The sequence below is a fragment of the Dysidea avara genome, chromosome 11 (genome assembly GCF_963678975.1).
Source record: "Dysidea avara chromosome 11, odDysAvar1.4, whole genome shotgun sequence".
NCBI classification, from domain to species: domain Eukaryota; kingdom Metazoa; phylum Porifera; class Demospongiae; order Dictyoceratida; family Dysideidae; genus Dysidea; species Dysidea avara.
Window position 1 is genome coordinate 19,831,719 of NC_089282.1, and position 20,745 is coordinate 19,852,463.

The 20,745-nt window shown below is 36.8% G+C and overlaps 1 protein-coding gene and 1 long non-coding RNA gene across 3 annotated transcripts; both read left to right on the forward strand.

The window, feature by feature from the left end:
• Positions 1-226: 226 nt before the first annotated feature.
• LOC136238632 (uncharacterized) lies at positions 227-6,000 on the forward strand. Of its 2 annotated transcripts, XM_066029195.1 has the most exons (5): positions 227-454; positions 3,055-3,169; positions 3,798-3,860; positions 5,123-5,385; positions 5,753-6,000. In XM_066029195.1, the coding sequence occupies exons 1-5, from the start codon at positions 311-313 to the stop codon at positions 5,882-5,884; spliced, it is 717 nt and encodes a 238-aa protein (XP_065885267.1). In that variant the 5' UTR covers positions 227-310; the 3' UTR covers positions 5,885-6,000. The 2 variants fall into 2 exon arrangements, with proteins under 2 accessions (XP_065885267.1, XP_065885268.1); XM_066029196.1 differs by lacking the exon at positions 3,798-3,860.
• A 2,604-nt stretch (positions 6,001-8,604) lies between these two features.
• LOC136239403 (uncharacterized) lies at positions 8,605-17,850 on the forward strand. The gene is made up of 4 exons (XR_010693446.1): positions 8,605-8,979; positions 13,158-13,265; positions 17,345-17,401; positions 17,457-17,850. It is a non-coding gene; the product is annotated as an uncharacterized lncRNA (long non-coding RNA).
• The last annotated feature ends 2,895 nt before the right edge of the window (positions 17,851-20,745 follow it).

Consider the following 20,745-nt stretch of genomic DNA (forward strand, 5'->3'; position numbering starts at 1 on the left):
CAACAATGCTGGAGGTGTAATAGTCATACTTGGGAGGTCATTATAAAGTAAAAACAAGAGAGGGACCATCACTGTGCTACACGCATGCATTGGTCACGTGGACGTCATGTGCGATTACCAGGCAGGATGGGATCGAGGTCCAGCAGGGCGCCAGGAATACCCGATTCTATTCAAGTGCTCCTCCCAGGAAATGAATAATATGATTCCTGGAAAAACCCCACCAAAGAAAGTGAAAGTTGAGGTCGAAGTTCACAACTGTTGTGGCACTTAGCTAGCTACTATTTGTGGCCGCGACCGAGTGGCGCCCAGTATGAGCAGCGTTCGAAGAAGTCGGCGTAGCAGCACATTCGAGTTTAACTTTGAGATACGAGACATTATAATAGTGCCATTTGAGGGAGGTTTATGGATCGCACAAAGGGTAGTATCGTTTAGTGTGAAGTCACACGACGAGGAGGTATGATAATTGATAATATACCACTTTGACACCTCAGATCAAAGGAAATCACAGGGTTATATATCACATATTTCCCTGACCACAGGGCAATATCTAGATATTGCCCTGTGGTTAGGGCAATATCATGATATAGCCCTGACCACAACTGCCTTTGATGCTGAGGCAGCTACAAAGCATCAGTTCCCTTTGATTATTTATATAGAGATGCTTAAAGCTTTGCATTGTGGGTTTGAATTAGAGCTGCTTAAAGTTTTGCATTGTGGGTTTGAATTAAACATGTTGATTTAGTCAGGGGCATTGTTGTGAAGTAAAAAGAAATGAGTGAGTCAGCATTGCATAGTTCAGTTACTAAGCATCACTAAATAATCATTTTTGCAATGTGGATTGTTTTTCTACAGAGTACATTTCAACTGCACGAAAAGATGCCTCAAACATTCACAACCTATATGTCTAAGTGTTTGTTTTAGCACCTTAGGTAACTTTATTCATCCACAAAGTGATTATTTGGCTTAAAATGGTATCACTACAACCAGTGAAACCCACAATCATTTCTTTTTTGTGCCCACAATTTAAACCCACAATCGATTTTTGCAAACCTCTGTATAAAAGTAATGTGGTGAATGCAGGTTTGTCTTCCTTCACCTATTAGGTGAGCATGCCAGAGTGGTATATATTACTTATACCATGGCCACTCGGGATTTTCCTGATATATATGCCCTCGCCCTCGGGCCTGCGGCCCTTGGGCTTGGGCATATATATCAGGCAAATCCCTTGTGGCCATGGTATAACTATTAAATGTCATGACTGATGTGGCATGGTGATGATGTGAAGCTAGAGCTCAGTACCTAGTACTGTAGCTATAGCTTATATACATTTACTAGCAGAACTAGTACGTACATTCATAATGATTCCTCAAATCCGAGCTCAAATCAACTGTACATGTATTGGCTCACAACTTAAAATCAGCACTGAATCATAGCCGCTAGCTAGCTTTGTTCGATTTCATTTTGTAACACATGCAGGCACCAGGTTGATCACTAAGTCTTTCTTCAGGGTGATTTGTGGTTTAAGGTGCATTACCATGATTAGTTTTAGTGTAGCAATTTCTCTGGTCCCAGTTGTTTGTGCTAGGTTCACATAATTGGCAATAAGTAGCTACACACACACAAAAAAAAATTGGAATTTTCAACAAGAGTAGGGACCATAGCACATTGATAAAGAGTACTGAAACAAGCTGGAGTAGTTTATCCTTCTGTACCAGTGAAGGTTCTTCATTGATAGCAAGGCTTCCTCGAGGGCTTCCATCCACAGGTGCAGCTACACGTTTTTACAACATTATGCAATATGGTATTGTGTACTGCATGTACGCCCATGGACACATGTTGTAGATGTTTCAGTGCTGAGTGAGCTGTCCAATATCATCAGAAACAAAGTTAACTTAGCTATTTGCGTTTCTGAACATTTGCTGTGACCAACACTGTTCACTACAGGCAAGGATCCAGACTAGTCTGGCACCACCCACCCCTTCAAATAAGTACAGTTCTGGTGAAATACAAATACCAAATCATTTCAAAAGGAATTCAATTAGACAGTGCACGTACTGCTTGTTACATCAGATGATTGCCCCTCAATTCGAATGAAAGCATTGCATTGCCAAGGCGATTTCTGTGTGAACATCACTGGCATGCATTAATTGGCTACTGTGGAATCTTGGCAGTAGAAATGATTTAGTATCTGTATTTCACCAGACTCTTACTTTTTTGCGAAGGGGCGGGCGGTGCCAGGCTATAGGAAGTTCCACTCTTAATGGTAGATCCCCAGCAATGTTTCACTATGAAATCTTATCATTTAGGCCTTTAGAAATGAAACCTTTAACAGTAGCTTTAGAAGATAAATACAATAATCATTATTTTTAGAGACGCCTAATGTAGAAAGGAGCAATTTCAAGTGATATTTGAAGTATTGTTGCTGTAAACAAAGGTAAAACTCATTATAAAATCTTGTAATAAGTGTTTCTTGGACTATAAAAACTTAATTGAATTGAAGAAAAACTTCAAAGTTAGCACCAACATTGCTATAGAAATGGATGAAAAATTTCAGGGCTAGGCCTAACCTTGTGAATTTCAACTTTGGGGTATATTATATAGCTCTTTAACTAGTTTAAAGAAATCATTTAAATTTAATAGAGATTTCACTAAGCAGTCTATTCTTACAAAGCAGCAATTTGAATTTCAAAAAATGTCAAAAACTAATCTCATTACTTTTAAACAAAGGTAATATTACAGTACCTGTAACTATCTACTTGCAATGTTATTTTTCTGAGCAGCTGATTGTTGTTTTTTTCAAAGAAGATGTGATTATGTAATAACTCTGCACATGGTTTAGAGTCTACTTTTCAGATATCTACATTTTCCAGGGATTTAATTGAATCACATGTATATCATAATTATCCATGTTAACATTGTCTTTACATTAATTCTGTACAGACAACAGTACATCTCTATATTATACCTATCAGCGAATTCTAATAGAAATATCAGTTGCATGCATGCTGTATATGTATACTTATGAATGCATAGCAGTGTACATACAATTGGCAGGAAGTAGAAGAACGCATTGAGAATAGACCAGCTAGAGCAGATGGTTATTCACCAATTGGAAGAAGTATTCCACACAGAAAGAGCAAGTGTGAAATACTCTGTGAATATTTTACAGGTACATATAATTATACAGTCACAAAATGATTATTCTATAACTTTTTTTGACATGACATAGCTGACAGCAAATTTTGGGGTCTTGAATGTTGTAAAGGATGTGGGTTTGCTATCAAAACAAAACTTGATAATAACATTTTCCCATAGCTAGACATTTCAGTGCCCAACTATGTATCAGACTACTGACAGGGTATTATGTATCAGACTTGTCATCCACATGACGGGCATTAAAATATATCTGCATGTGTTATGAAATTTATACAGATGTTTTGAAACATGTATGCCCTGTAGCTACTGAATAGAAAAGTTTATTAACACCTTCAGTTGTGAAAACTATATGTATCTAATTTTGACAGTACTTTATTATAACCTATAAGCACTATCTGTAGGGTAAGCTTAATTGAATAGTTTATATATCATGACAAAAAATACCATCCTCAGAAAATTGGGATTGTCATCTGAATTAACACAGGAAAACATATTAACTGTACAAGTTACTCTGCTCTATATACCTGCAATAGTATTATGCTGCATGAGCGAGTAAAGGATCATGGTCTGTATCTATTGTTAATCGACTAATATTTTTCATGTGGTTTCATCTTTGTTTATAACAAATGTCTATTATATAGTTTGGTGTTGTAGACTGTTCGTTTTGTCATGGATCCTTGCAAGTGTATACTTGATTGTGACAGGTAAATATTAGTGTTGTTTTAGTTCTAAGGAACTAGAACTAAATCTAGTTTTAGTACAGCAATTTAATTCTAGTTCTAGTACACTAGAACTAAACTAAAATTATGATCTATTTTAGTTCTAAAACTAAAACTAAACTAAAATTCTTTCAATTTTTGATTCAAAAACTAGAACTAAACCAAAACCATTAAAACTTTTAGCTCAAGAACTAGAACTAACTGAAAGGTTTCTCAAGCAATCCTACATAAAAAGGTATTGTGCACTATATAAACCACTTAACACTTTTCTTTGAAGATGGTGATGCCTGCAAATGCTACTATAAAACATTGTTATTCAGCATTAATTCTGCCGATTTAGGTTATTTAAGATATTATAGAGCTTTTGTTCATTTGTGCACAATGGCAAGTGGAAGTTGTGCTGAACCAGGTGGAAGGCCTAAGTCAAGTGGAGTGTGGAACCACTTCAGGCATGATAAGATCAAGGACAAAAGTGTGTGTACTGTGAAAAGTACTGATGGTTTGATTTGTGGTATATAAAGAATTTAAAGGACAATATTCTATAAACTTGAAGAAGCATTTGAAGACATGCCATACTGACACTTATAAATATTTTGAAACAGCTGAAATTGAAAAGACAAAGGGAGAGGTTCTTCTAGCCATTTGAAACAGTCCTCCTTGCCAATACGTAGTTTAGGATCTAAATTGTACAACCCTAATAACTGAAACAGTCCTCCTTGCCAATACGTAGTTTAGGATTTAAATTGTACAACCCTAATAACAATAAACATAAGGCTATTATACATTTCATCTTACAATCTTTATAGGTGCTAACAATTTACCACTGAATTTAGTAGATAACAGCAAATTCCGTGTATTATAATTGAAGAATTGGATTCTCGGTACAGTTTTCCTCATTGATATAAAATGGGAAATAAAATTGAAAAATCTATCAAAACACCAAATCTAAAGTTTCTGGAAGTCTAGGGGGTGCTACCAAGGTTAGTATAGGTGAAGATATCTAACACTAAAACTAACACTAACTAAAATGAAACTAAATACTAACTAAAATTACAGAAATATGGGGTACCAGAACTAATACTAACTAAAACTATGGTGGAATTGGGGTACTAGAACTAAAACTAAATAAAACTGTAGTGGACTATGGGTACAAGAACTAGAACTAAACTAAAATGAATTTGCTGTACTAAAACAACACTAGTAAATATATTCACTATGGTTTTACATATGTTCATGTCATTGTGCAGGACTACTGCTTGACTGCCCAACTGAGGACAATATCAACACTTATGCTGTAGTACAAGGAATCCTCAACCTAGGCTTTGTCGTGTTGTTTGGAGTAACCACTGTTCTTGACAAGTGGTTCTATGAGTTTTATGAGTCTAAATTACCTTACATCAGTGTTTTCTTTGATCTTGCTTTGGTGTTTTCAATTGCCTGGATGGTATTGGGAAGTGTGTGGATATGGGGATCACTACTTGGCTGGGATGATGATCATTCACAGTGCAACAATGCATTCATAGGCGGCGGAAAGGGGGGGGCTAGGGGGCTAAAGCCCCCCTTCGGTCTGCTGAGGGGGGGCTAAGCCCCCCCTCAGAATGATATCACACCGAAATTATCTTTCTTGAAAAGATCGAGATACTCTAATAGAGCAGTCACTCTAATAAAGTACTTAGTGTGTAGCGAGCTATGTAAGGATTTTTATGTAGTTTATCAGCTAGAAATGGTAGCTGGTGAGGTGGAAAACTCTTGTCAGTTGGTTGTGACCTTTTTTTTTTTTTTTTTTTTTTTTTGGTCTCACCTTACCAAACTATAGAAATAAGTCTGGGTCAGCCCAGCGGAGCCCCCCCTCATATCAACTACTTCCTCCGCCGCTGAATGCATTGTTCATCGGTGCTACTACATACCTTTGTTTCCACTACTTATCATTTATGATAATCTGCTGCAATTGTTTTAAATGTAGAATATCAAACTGGTGTTCAAAATTGGGTAAATTGTACAAGGATTAGCATATTGACTTAACATTTTATGATGCAGACTGTTTTGTGTGCAAAATACATGTGTATGCTATGTTACATGACACATTTTCACAATTAGCTATAAATATTTTATGTGGGACACACATCAGTAGATTTAGAATAATTAATTGAGCTATTATACAATGGTATAATATCAAAAAACAATGATGGATCAAAAATCCCTAACGTTTCCTCAAACACTTTCGGGAAGACGGCACAAACACAAAAGCTTCAATACAAAAGTCGTGCAGGTGGTCAAAAAGGATACAGCTGGTGTTTAAAATGAGCATGTATAATATGCATAAAATAGATTCATGAACCTCATTCTATGCAGTGAAAATACACTATAACTGTGGTGATTGTAGATGATTTTCAGTGAATGGAGAGAGAATGAGACCTTGTGCATCTAGAAATCAATAAGAAATAATTACTAAATTTCAGAGCAATACACCCATGTAAGATATCATGCACTGTTAGCAGAGACAAGTACTGATGGCAGGTATATGAGACATGCAGGCCAGTTTAGGCAAGAGTCCTAAATATATATATATATTATGAACTCTTGGTTAAGGTGACTATGGCAATCAAGTGATGGCTTGAACTATCTATAAAGTAAGTCAATTAAATAACTGCCAGCCAACCAACAGATATGTGAGACTGCAGATCACATGAATTTGAGGTGTCTTAATTCTTTTGTAAAAACTGAGTTATTAAACAAACTAAATTTTTAGAGTCTGAATAAGATTTGAACCATTTTTCAGAACTGGAATGAGGTTGCGATATGATTTAACTTGCATCTTTAGGATGTCATTTGTAATAGAATCGAGATAGTTTGAGTAATCACTCCTAGTTCCGAGTAGCTAACTGAGGCTATGTATGCATTTTGTATTATACTGACCTGCTTTATGCATATAATTATTACTTTATAAACCACCGGCCATGGAATCTCCATGTGGTGTACTTAAATCACATGACACTACAGTTCCCCTCATATCCAGCAAGGACTTACTGTTAATCTGTTTTTTTTTGTCATGTCCTGTTCTATTAATTCTACATGTGTATAATGTTATGTGCTGTTTTGTCTGTTAACTTGTTTATTCAGGTTGTACTCCTATAAGTTTATCCTTCTGTAGCTACATGACCTTGTCTTATGACTAGCTAAATTGATTAAAAATAACGTAACTAATAGTCACTTTTACACCTACATTGAGCATTGATATAATTTGTTGTCAAGGCAATACACTAACTGGCTGCATTGATAAATGAATTTTAATATAGGAAGCCCAGATGGACACAATTACATGCAACGTACATGCATTTCAAAAAAAATCACATTCAAATAGCAATCGCTAGAGTCTACTGTTCAAATCGGCTGCCTTATATATAAACACAAGCACTGCCAAATGTTAATATGACAATATTGTACAGACTCTATTCAGCAGAGACAAGGAAATTTCCCACGTAGCCAGACCACTTTTTCTTCTTTTGTACCCGACCCAATACAAAAGAAGAAAAAGTGGTCTGACTATTCCTGTATGGGGTTTTGGAACCACCTTGTAAAATTATGCTTAGCTCAGATAACAACATAGCTAGCTAAGTTTGCAGCAAGAGCACCAAATAGTTTGGCAGCATATGCAGAAAATTGGCATCCAGAAAATTGCCAGATTATTTATGACCTCTAAACAGTCAGCCAGCCACTCTTCCCTGCCAGAGGCATACAAAACAAATATGTAAGTTAGTAGCTACAGTGTAATAAGTTTAGCTTTTATAAATCTAATAAAACCCCAGAGTTTCTTGTAGCTATGAAAAGCCTAGATTGCATGTTGTGGGGGATCAAGTCACCACTGAGTCTGGGATTTTTTTTCTGCATTTTTTACAGTTTCAGATACATGTTTATGACTCCCTGTATTTACAGGCCTAGCCTTCTCACAGGTCCCTAGTGGAATAGCACTTAACAGGATCAAAGAAGTGCCTCATGCATGCTAAATACTTAGGGGTTACTATAGACCAACACCTAACATGAAATGAACATACAAGACAGATCATAACAAAGGCTAACAATGTCAAACGTTTTCTCCAGCAAAACCTAAAATCATGTCCTGTAAATGTCAAAGCTATCTGTTACCACAGTATGGTAAGATCAATCCTTGACTATGCATTGATCATTTGGTCACCGTATACGCAGAAAAACATTCAAGCTCTGGAATCTGTGCAAAGGAGGTCTGCCAGATTTGTATTCAACAACTACTCACCTTATGATAGTGTATCTGACATGCTTGGTTGGAGCCCTCTTGCTGACAGACGAAAAGAACATAGATTGCTGATGCAATATAAAATAATCTTCACCATCTAGTAGATATTGACGCTGACTCCTTACTCCCACCTCGCCCTTGTAACCACTCTACACGTGGACGCCCAAAGAGACTCTTACAGTTACCAGCAAGAATTAATGCTTAGTTGCTTACTCAAATTCTCTTTTTCCAAGTAGTATCAATTAAGCTATGGAACTCTCTATCAAATGATGATGTAAATATTTCTGATCTCAGCCAATTTAAGCAAAGGATAACAGGACTGCATGCTCTCTTAATTTAACTAATTTTTGTAATGTAATCACTTTGTGCATATATTATGTTCCTTGTGAGGCCTGCACAGTAATAATAACTAATTAATTAAAAGATGTTTAGACACTAAGGCGCCAGCGCAATTTTTGTCTTAGCGCCTCTTTAAAGATTTATCGATACGACTGAGAGGTTGATGCAAAGTTGATAACTTGCTGCTACCACTTGAGTTGCAGTATATGTCAACCCCATTGAAAGAACCGTCAGCTTGAGCAGACTGGAAGGATTGTAGCTAGCTACGGGCTGAAGTCGACCGTCGAGTGTTCTGGAGTTTCTGTTCAGTGTCTGCAGTGCATATTCGTGAATATCGTGACTATGAGTGGTAGTAAAATTGGTACTCCATTCCGCTGTCCAAGTATATTTCGAAACCTCTATACTTTGCCGGGAGTTCTTCCATTTACAGGAAGCCATCTGGCTGGCCAAAAAGCTACATCAGCAGAAATACAGTATGACAAGGGCAGGAGAGAGGTACTTTTTTTCGTGTACAATCGATTAATAGCTGTATTAGTATGGCTGTAATTCCACCACAAAAAAAAATCCCAAATGTGGCAGAGTTCTCCCTCAAACCACTTCCTATACACTCTCACCCCTACCATAAAATGAATTCAATAAGATCTGTACAAAGTCAACCTAGTTTACGTAGGTTGAGCAAGGGAGGAATCACATTGTACCAAGCTTGGAGGCCCATTCTGTGCTTTTAAATACCAAATCTAATGAGCATGATTTTTAATACTGAGTCAGGGTAAAATAATGAATTGTGCTAGACTGATCAACTAATTATCATGCATAACAATTACCAGAGAGCTGTTTGTAGTAGCTAAACCAAATAACAGAAATTTCTGAATTTTGCAGTGAAGATGACTATAGATAGAGCTCAGCTCAACTTTCAGTAATATTATCAAGAATCAGGGGCGTAGCTAGCCAGACGGTGGTGGGGGGCATCCCCCACAAAATACTCGACATTGTTCATAATTACACAAAAGGCTAATGACCCAATGATGGGCTAGCCAACATACAGTGTTGTATTATCACAGCTTATGTAACTAGCTACATAACTATTCATTACTGGTTGCTATCAGTTATCAATTATCATTGGAAATATTTTCGTCGAGCATCATCGCACGTGCCACAACTGTACTCCAACAAATTCGCCCACAATCCAGTAGAACTATTTTGTGAATATTTTAGTACAAATACAATGTGTCACAGTTACTTACGTCAGCCACAGTCTGTGCTGCAGTCCTAGCACACTGGCATAGTATGACGAGCTCACTCACTTCAGCCGGCAAATCCCAACTCTATACCTTTCCTGTTAGCAGAATTTGTAAGCTTGTGACGGATCATCTGACTGGCTGACACTGAAGTGAAAAAAATTAAACTGGCATGCCACTGCGCTGTAAGAAGATCCAGTGTGATTAACTCGGGAAAATAAAGTTGGTTCATTTAACACTTTATCACCTCGTAGGTTTGTAGCATCATTGCATATCACTTGTCACTTCTGAGTTGCGACTCTTGCGAAGTCACTTTGAGCGGGTCATCTGTCTTTAGATTCGAAAAATGCACTATCACGTGGGTAGTATAGGCTAAATATAGAATTGTGTCTAACATTTTCGTTCGGTGAAGGCCTAGCGTCTATACTGGGGAACCCCTTGGGATTCGGGCATACCTTATTTTTAGCGCATCGTTTTATGAATTGCTTGTAACGCGCAAGAAATCATCGTATTATCATCACCATTCACAAACGAGTTGAATGTTGTGTGCACTCGCGTAGTAGTGCACAAACAGTAATTTGGGATGCGTGTCAGTTACTGGAAAGCTTGTGACGGAAGTTTTAAAAAACATCACTTAGTGACGGGGGGGCAAATGCCTCCCCTTGCCCCCCCTTGGCTACGCCACTGGTAGCCACTGTTCTGAAGTGAAGGTTGCTATTTCAATCTAACTTAAAATGATGGACCCATCCATCATTATAATTGTTTTACAACTAGTCTACAAATACAACTAGTTTTTGGCCACAACTAACCCCTTTTTAGCACACAATGATCATGACAACATAAATACTACAGTATCATTTAAGCTTAAAGTTGAGCTTCAAGGGATTTGATAGTGCAAATTCCAAAGCTGCTAGATTTATACAAATATAGCACGAGATTTGATCAAGCAAGGGAAACAAAAATGAACAGTTCTCAGATGTTGCAGCCTTGTGAACTTTATAAAAGCTAAGAAATTCACTATTATATAAGACTACTGTTTTACTTGCAAGAGAAGCATTTCAACCCAAGAATCAAGTATGTAGCAGAGCCTAAAAAACTTAAACTATTTGACTGAAAAGGTTATTTTCAGAATAGATTTTCAATTAATGATGTTTTATACAATTAAAAGTATAAATCTTTTACCTGAAGTGATTGGTATATGGCAGGATGTTTGGTATAATGATGAGGGTAGCAGTGCACAGGTCTAGAAGAGTAGGTTTAATTTCAGCTTACACTCTGGTAACTTCTTGAAAATTATAGTTTTAATGTTGGATGTTCTATTAGACTGTTCTATTAGAGTATTTTGGATTTAGCAACTTTTAAGGTAAGACGTACTCCAAACGTATAATTTTGAACCCCTTTTAGTAATTCTTGGACAAGATTAGCTATTCCCCTTGCTCTTTCCATCTTTTCATTACCCATACATGTGTATAAAATGCAGATGCACCTGTAGTACAGCTTCTAAAAGCTTCCTAGCTTGCTCATTGTAAAATTTTGGAGGGGGGTGCTTCAGCACCCCAAGCACCCCCCTAAATCTGCCCTTGGAGAGATCAGCTAGAAACAGTGATCCTGTAGAGAGATCAGCTAAAAGAAGTTACCTCATAGAGAGTTCAGCTGCAAACAAATCACCCTGTAGAAAGATCAGCTAGAAAAAGTTACCTTGTAGATAGTTCAGCTACAAACAAATCACCCTGTAGAGAGATTAGCTAGAAGAAGTTACCTTGTAGATCGTTCAGCTACAAACAATCCACCCTGTAGAGAGAGCAGCTAGAAGAAGTCACATTGTAGAGTGTTCAGTTACAAAGAAACCACCATGTAGAGTTCTGTAATAAATATATGTATTATATATATATATATATATATATATATATATATAATTTGTACATTTATTGATAAAATCAGAAATATTTAAAGTATTCATCTGCTTCATCTTTTCTTCTTCCTGTAGAAAAGAAAAAAAATAGGTTTAAAAAGCCCCAAAGCTGGCCATAGGCCGGCTTTGGGGTATACAAATACAAAAAGAAGTGAAATCTAATCCAAAACAGCCAAGCTGTAAAAAAAGTGTGCGGCCCTCAAAAAGGCTATGGTGGAAAAAGATGTGAAATCCAAGGTGACGGCCAAGAAATGGCTGTGATGGTAGATTAATGGTAAAAAATTTAATAACGACAATTCAGGTGAATTTTGTGCCAAGACCAAGTGGCACAGTAATTCACCTGAATTGTCGTTATTAAAATTTTTACCATTAACCTACCATCACAGCCATTTCTTGGCCGCCACCTTGGATTTCACATCTTTTTTCACCATAGCCTTTTTGAGGGCCGCACACTTTTTACAGCTTGGCTGTTTTGGATTAGATAATATACATAGTATTGATTTCACCAGTTAGATGGTAAATCAATCCATCCTCACTGGTCTCCAGTCCCACTGATAAGATAATTATTATTTATAATGTATGGGAAGTAATATGCTGTGTTTAATTAGATGTTGAATGCGTGAGAAACAGTTCAGCTCCCAAGCTGTGTAGTTCCTTGGACACTTGTGTAGATTGCGAGTACTCTGGTGATTAAGTCCTCTATACTGGCTAAGTTCAACAGAATTCTATTATTGAGTTTCTGACTCCTTTCAGCTCTACATACTTTCAGCCTTTAGGAAATCTCTGGTGCAAGCCCTAATGGAATTTTAATTACACGTGAAAAAGCTATTACTTTCTTCCTGTCAATATATACTCATGGTGTGGTGCGCCGACTTTCTTGGCCACAAGATGCACTACCGTGTGTCTTGATATCAAAGTAATCAATAACTAATCCATATTTACGATACTAAATCAACTAAAAGTTTTAATGCAGGTTGCGTTCTGTATCCTGCATCTTCATGAACATTGAATTTCTCAGTTCTCCAAGATGCTTCTCCTAATTGGCCTCTACACTAATGCTGGCATGCAAGACAGATCTATCAATACTGCAGTGCAAAATTTTGATTCATAGTGCAAAGACTTTTAGTGGTGTGTTATTACTGGACTTTTCACTTCACAACAGGGGGACTAAAGTCCATTGATACTCAAAATGATAGTATAAAACCACCCAAGACAATTAAACAACAGAAGCCAGAGACAATAAATACTGATAACAACTAGCTACACATTGCTTTAAGATTGTTGAAATTCAACTTGGGGATGGTTAAACCACGGACTAGCTACCATTCTGACCACATGGATTTTAATAACACATGGAGTGCTTCAGTCATTTTCTGTAAATTAGCATACTGGGACACTGTTCAGTTGCTTATCCCATTTCCTTGGCTCTGTTGATATCTATGGTTGGATTTACTATAGAGTATAATGTAGTGTGGTCATAATAGGAATACTTGCTATATGCTTGTTTGATGTGCTTCCTATAGGCTAGAGTAAAGGATGTTTGGAAAAATCAACTGATGATGAATCGTTGATTGAAAATGGAGGACCTGCTATGTCCAGGACAAAGAAAAAGTGTAATTATCGTATGACAGGTACGTATAGATCGGTATTGCAAATGTTTTGCTCCATACAGTTTCTTGTGTGACATTACACAGTATACATGCATTATGTGCTTTACAGTATTTCTTTGATACTTCACCTATAAACTATTGTATTCCATAAAATTTTCCATAAAAAATTATCCCTCTAAATTCATAAAATGTCGTATTGTTATTGTTATTAGTGCTTTACAGTGACCAACACTGAAGGTCTGACAGCAACATGTGCTGCAGCCTTAGGATTACCTAACCTAATTTCAAGGACTTAGACTTAGTGACTTATAGCTAAAAAGGCGTAACAGAAAAGGGGCCAAAGTAAGGTATGTTTTGATGTGCTATTAGAGGAGTTATGAATGCTGACAGTCATGATCAATTTCTGAAACACAGTATAGTGCAGTGAAAGCTGGCATACAAAACTGTGGGTCATACACCGTTGCAAAGCACTGTAGAGAGCCAAGCTAGGAAACAGGATTACAATGAGCATCCTCCCTGAAACAGATGCAGCACCACTGACAGGAAATAAGAAAGCTGCAGATAGCTGATCCTTTCTTAATTGAAAGCACACCATTTTGCAATTTGCGTTTTACCTTCAGCACCCTGCACACCAAATTTAAGCAAATCACTGTATGAATTTGTGAAATGCAAGCTCTCCAAGTTAGGCTTAATTTCTTTTTTGTTCTGGGGCTTAGATTTTCTCCTTTTTTGCACACTCAATAACTGAAAATATGTTTAAAATGCAAAAACATAACTCAATTACATTGAAATTTGACACACATCAAGGACGTATTAAGGCAAGTTACATGCTAAGTTTGGTGCAAATCCAATCAACATTCACAGAGTTACGGATGATTATATAGTTGCATTATAAAGGACCAATTATGTTACTCCTACTGGTAAACTGCATAATTATATGGGAAATTGGTCTACATAATACCATCATAGCTCAAACCTTTAAAGAAATTATAGTGGCAGCTACAGAGTTGCAAGGAGAAAACCAAAATTTGGAGGTTGAAATACTCTAATACAATCACCAAGAGGTAACAATACACAAAAATATTGTCTGGGGACTTCCACACCTAACTTATTAAGTGCTGGCCACTGTATAGCAGTATAATAACTCCCAAACCCTTCACCACTAAACCACTGCTGTCAGTTGTTCAGCTCACTTAATTTGACTTTACAAAAATTCTAGTTTAATTCTGCTCAATAAAACTTTATACTATCATAGATCTACCAATAGATTATTCTAGAACATTCTATAAGTGTTGTTATTAGAGTTCTCAAAAAAGTGCATGCTATTGGAGCACAAAAATATTAACAAAAAGTCAAATAAACTATTCAATTGTACTTCTAGCTCTCTTCCATAATCATCATTGTATCTGTAGATAAGAGCCATTAAAAGGTAAACCAGTAATGCCAGCTGTCAACTTTAGGATATATAAAATACAAAATAAAGTGAAATCCATGCAAAGTCGAACGTTGAAGAATTGGTACAGCCTAGCCATCATAAGGTTGTGAAATCAAAGGTGATGGCCAATGAATGGATGCTAATTTATGCCAATCAATTTTAATAATAGCTGTGTTCAATAATATCTTTGCAGCTATTTCTTGGCTGCCACTTTTGATTTCACAACTTTTTCACCCAGGCTTTTGAAAGCTGCACCCTTTTTTGTAGCTACAATATGGTGGAATACATGCAGTGTAGTCAAAAAAAAAGAATGATTGAGAGGGGTTAACCCATAAACTATCCCATTCAATCTTTTGCATATTATCACCTTATACTTGATTACTCCGATCCCTTAGTGGCTCTTTTGGCGCAAATGCGAAGACTACATGTACATGTTGCTGGAGGATCAAGTTTACCACTGAGTCAGGATTTTCTACATTCAACAGGGTTATGTTACATGTGAAGTTCTTTGTACAGGGTAAACCAAGTGATTGATATCATGGCTATCTTTACTACATGCATGCAAGCAGTACACAAATTGAGTAACCATTCTATATGCATGCTCGCACATTTTAATGTAGTATCATAGCTGTCCAATTGTCTGTGATCCTGCTAGTTCACTAAATCATGGTAAAAGAATAAGAAGTATTATATCCCTACTGTACTCAAGATTCCATAATGGAAATGCATTTCCGTTATGGTATCTTGAGCACAGTAGGGATATAACACTTCTTATTGTTTTACTGTAATTTAATATCATGCACTACTCCAACTTGTTTCAGTACTTTTTATCGATGTACTATGGTCCCTACTCTAGTTGAAAATTTTCAATTTTTTGTGTACTTGTTTGTTAACATTTTGTAAATAATAATTATATTATGACTGGTGAACCCACGCATACTGCATCAAAAGAAAGAAATGGCATCGCACACCTCAGTTATATCAATTATCGTCTGAAAAGTGAAGTATGCATTACAGCTGTTGTCAGCCCGTGACACAGCAGTACGATAGCACGTGATAGCTTCCCTTCGTACCGAAAATCATCTGTATTTTTCATGGTGGCTACTTTGATTGCAGATTCTGAAGTGCTTTTTGAACAGTTCTCGATTACTGCCAAATCAACACTTTTTGCTGTCAGCAAAGATGAATGGGACACAAAGGAGGACACTGGTAAGTCCATGAAGAATGCATTGTATACACTGCGGTATGCCAAAAGGCATCCCTTGAGCCAAAGCGACGTCGAACAGTGAAAAAATCAAGCTTGTAGCCTTAGCTGTTATCTTGTCTGATTGCATCAGTCAGTCAGTCAGTCAGTAGAAAATTCCATTGAATAATTTTTTTTTAAATTCTGTAGCAACTTGTTGAAAGCATTTCAGGTCAATCTGAAGGCTTGTTTGGGCTTATTTTTGCCTGCCTCATCATTGTCTGGGAAAAGTGAGGCTGGTTTTTGGGTGATGTTTTCATGGGCCATGCCATACTGTATGATAATTATATTTGTGTCTATTTAAATGAATTGCACAAGTTATAATTGTAACACGCCCATGAGGTTTGTATCTGATAACACCCGAGGGCTGCAGATTTGTATCTGATTTGTAGGGCACAGTGTTTAAAAAACCAAATAACTGATTTGTGGTATGGGGCATGTGCGGATCAAAGGTACCCATTTGTAACATGGAAGAAACCAGGGAACTATTTTACTCACTAATTGCTCACTAATTACTGTCTTGATGGTTTGTTAGCTAGTTTGTTCATTGGTAGCACGTTTCCAAACAACTAATTCATGGCCAATTAGTCCAGCCATTGTACTGCTGCACGAGTACATGTGTAACTCACATGATATTCATTACTGAATGGTTTAGCAATATAGCCGATGTGATACTCATTGCTGGCTGATATTAGCAATAGTCCTTGTTAGCTTAATTTTATTGGTGAATGAGCGAGTGGAATATAACGGTTCAGCCAGCGGTTACTGCTTCCCATTCATCTACACGAATAAGTGCATAACTGAAGCTATGTGGGATATTCATTCCAAAGCGATTCATTAGCTTGATGTATTGGCCAATTTCATATTGAACCTGGTATAAATTGTGACTTCCTGTGGTGGTATGGTGTATGATTTCTTTTGATGGACTGTGTGGCTAAAAAGAGGTAATTAGCCATGTTACAACCATTATTTTGTAAACTGGTTACAACTATATGTAAACTGGGTTACAAATATTTGTAAACTTGGTTACGGCTATTTGTAAACTGGTTTACAACTGATTTGTATCACTGGCGGCAGCCTTTGATCTGCCCACGCACCATACTACAAACTACATATGAGACTAGGCTTGCAACAATAGGGCATCTGAGTACAAACTACATCACTTCACATAACAGGTTATATCTCAGTATTGGAATAGAATATCTACATTCTATTATAAAACCAACCAAATGTAACAGTTCTTAAAATTTGCGTGGATGTAGTGTAATGACATGAAAAGTTATGAATCATTAAAATATGAAAATGGAGGCAAATTTTGTTTTCCCAGCCACATGCCCTATTTTAGCAGGCCAGTTGCATTGAGTTAGTTTGCACATCCTAAACACAAACTGACTATTGTGCTTCTTTTTTTAATTACTGCAGTGTGGTGTTTCATTGTGTCATCATGGTTTCTGGTGAACGTATATTTGATCGCAGCAGGTAATTATTAAATTTCTAGTTGTTGATGAATTATATATATCATGATCTTGCACAGGATTTCTATTTGACTACCCTGGTGTTTACAATATCACAGCTTTTGCTCCTACACATGGAATTGTTAACATCGGCTTTGCAATACTGGTGATTTTGCCTAATCTCCTTGACAAGAAATGCTGTAGTACACAACATCATAAATCTGATGTCACAAACTGTCCAGAGATTTTAGTTGCATTTATGGGTTTGGTTTCTGGTTTTTCGTGTCTTTATGCAGGTTTAAATATGACAGTATTGCTTGCTGTATGGTGTGGTGGTAAACTTGACTGTGACAATGTGCTATGTTTAAATTACCTTTGTTTTGTCTGCATAACATTTTTCTTACATATTGCATGTATATACTGCATGTAAATTAATACTTGATGGTATGCTGTAAAATTATTGATTTAAAGTTTCATGCGAAGTGATTATTAATCCATGATATTTTCTACACTTGCGACAAAGTGCCACATAATTATTAGGTTTGGTTTGTTGAGATAGTGTTTAGTTTTCCATTATTGTGCATACATCGAGTAACTGTTTCTCAGGGAACCATACTCTGGGCCTTTCTTTGTTACAATAATAACTTGCCTATGAAGTAAACAGTATGCTGTATGGTGTGTAGTTGTATAGCTGTCTTGTCTGCATTTAATTTCATGATCATCTGCCATCACTGCCAGGGTCTATTCATTTGCCTGCATATACTTGGTAACTATATAGAAACTTGTAATATGCTGCATGCACTGTTAGGCACATTATATTTATGATTAGATTTGCTAAAAGATGCATGCCCTATTGCACAGAAATTAGAATCAAGGCATACGGTAGTGTGTCATGTGGCCAAGAATGCTTGTGTGTCATATCGAGGGTGTATTGTAGAAAATGTAATTTTCACGCTGGCTCCATGTTCCCTATCCCAAATGAAGAGATCTTTATACTGCAAATGCCCTCCACCTTCAGATCCAATCTACCAAATCTTCTTATGCATTTGTTAAACAGCTACGTATGAACCTCAACAATTTGGCTTATTTATAGATATGCTATTTTTTTCTTATTTTGTGGGACCTAGATTATCTTTGCCTTTTCACGCACTTTACTAAAAGCATTACAAACACAAACATGTGACTTGACTCCCTTGAAACTTGGCATATATTAAGTAAGACAAACTCACCAAAGTCTGGTACAATCATTAACATACGTACGTAGTATGGATCAAGGAAATTGCAGTGACAGCTACAAAGTTACAAAAATCACAGGGCTAAAATTCTTCAATGAAACAGTCATTGTAGAAAAGAAAAGGTCTAGAAAAATCTTATGTTGTGAAATAAAATCATGATCAGGTGACCAGATGTAGAAGCCATTGAAAAACAACAAACAGTGTAAACAAGAGGTCACAAAAAGGAGAACTATAAAGGAAGTAAATTTAACCAGAAGACTCTCTTGAGCTTAGTAAGGTTGGTTGCAGTTCATAGCTTTGTTAATATGGTGTCTCCCAGTCTCCCTGTTATAGAATAGCAGAAGAATATAGCTTTTGAAGAAGAGCAGCTGGCTGAACCAACTTTTAGTTGAACAGACTTATTTTATTTTGTTACTGTCAATTGTCTATTTGTTAAAGATTTGATCTAAGGTCATCTGAACACAACAGTCACCGAGAAGCAAAAAGATGCACAAAGGCATTGAAAAGGTATTTAGAGTTTGGAACAGGCAAACCCTTCACCATTGCCGGAACCACTTTTGTCAGCTCATTTAACTTCTACCTTATGTATTTATTAATGCTTTACAGCACAAGTGCTGAAGGTCTGTAGGACACCTGGTCCTACAGCCTGCTCAAAGACTTTAGCTACAGAAGGTGTGTTTGAAAAGTTGGAGAAAGTATAAAATACAAGGCCTGATGTATTTCGCGGACTGGACTCACGGACTGGACTCGCGCACTGAGCTGTAAACAGTTTTTAAACAATACTCCATCTCTTGCAACACTGGAGTCCCCACTATCGAGCTACAACTGCTGACACTGCTCTTCCTTACAAGTCTACAAACTAGCGCATGCACTAATTAATTAGAATACACTTACGATACACGAGTACTGGCAGTGATAAAGCGTGATAGAGGCTATTGTTGTAGCATAGGTGTTTTCCTTTATTGTTTTGGTACTAGTGCTACAATTCTTAGCAGGGTAGCTGTAGATGGCACCGCCCGGCGAGGTGATGGGGCTATGCAAATAAACTGGCTCATCACTACAGCCCTAACACTAGTCCTAAGTACTGGAGCAACAAAGGAAAAACATCTAAGCTACAACAACGGCCTCTATCACGTTTTATCACTGCTAGTACTCGTACATCGTAAGTGTATTCTAATTAATTAGTGCATGCACTAGTTTGTTGACTTGTAAGGAAGAGTAGTATTAACAGTTGTAGCTCGATAGTGGTGTCTTCAGTGTTGCAAGAGATGGATAATGTCTGAATTATTGTTTAAAAACTGTTTCCAGCTGAGTGCGTGAGTCCAGTCCGCGAAATACATTAGGCCTAAATACCGTACTGTTCAGACAATCGAGATTCTGAATAAAGTGTCTGGATAATAGAATACCTATTGTAAGACTATTCTAGTTTAATAGTGGAAAGTTTACTATTTCAAAAATATGCCAATGGAAAGTCTAGCTTTCTTATGTGTGTTGTAGTAGAAGTATACTTAGAAATGTTAGAGTATTGTCCACTCTAGCTATAATGGAGTATTGCAAAAAATATTAGCAAATAGTCAATACAACATGCAATACAATAGAAGGAATGTGGGTAAAAGCAAACCTACAAGGCCAGCTTGGTAAATATAATCTGTGCAAAGCTATTAATCTGTAAAAAGGGTGTGACTTTTTAAAAGCCTTGGTGAGAAAAGATGTAAAATCAACAGTGGCAGTCAAGAATTGCTGCAATGATGTTATGCCAATCAATATTACTAGATGCTGGCATAATTAAACTCGATTGGCATTAGCATTATTTCAGCCTTTTAAATTTCTTGCTCACCAAAACTTTTTTATTCAGGCCTTTAAAGACTGCACCCATTTTTACAGCTTTGATATTTTTGCATGGATATAATTATCTATATATGTGACAAACAGTTAGATATATATCCTATTGTCACTAACTGTTATCCTTTAACCATATTGTTGGGTCTGCTTTCTATGTTCATGTTTCTTGAGCTCTATAAATCCGTACGTGGTAGGTGATTTGCTGTGGCCTTGCGGTGGTGTTTACAATATCCATTCTGATGGGGGAGCGACATACGCAATATTGTGGATTGTCTAAGGGATGTATGAATAC

Excerpts from the sequence above, each read along its gene's own strand:
- LOC136238632 (XM_066029195.1), top strand. The coding sequence starts at position 311 with ATGAGCAGCGTTCGAAGAAGTCGGCGTAGCAGCACATTCGAGTTTAAC. Across the intron at positions 3,170-3,797 it reads ACTCTGTGAATATTTTACAG|TTTGGTGTTGTAGACTGTTC; the intron begins GTACATATAATT and ends TCTATTATATAG. Across the intron at positions 3,861-5,122 it reads TGTATACTTGATTGTGACAG|GACTACTGCTTGACTGCCCA; the intron begins GTAAATATTAGT and ends GTCATTGTGCAG.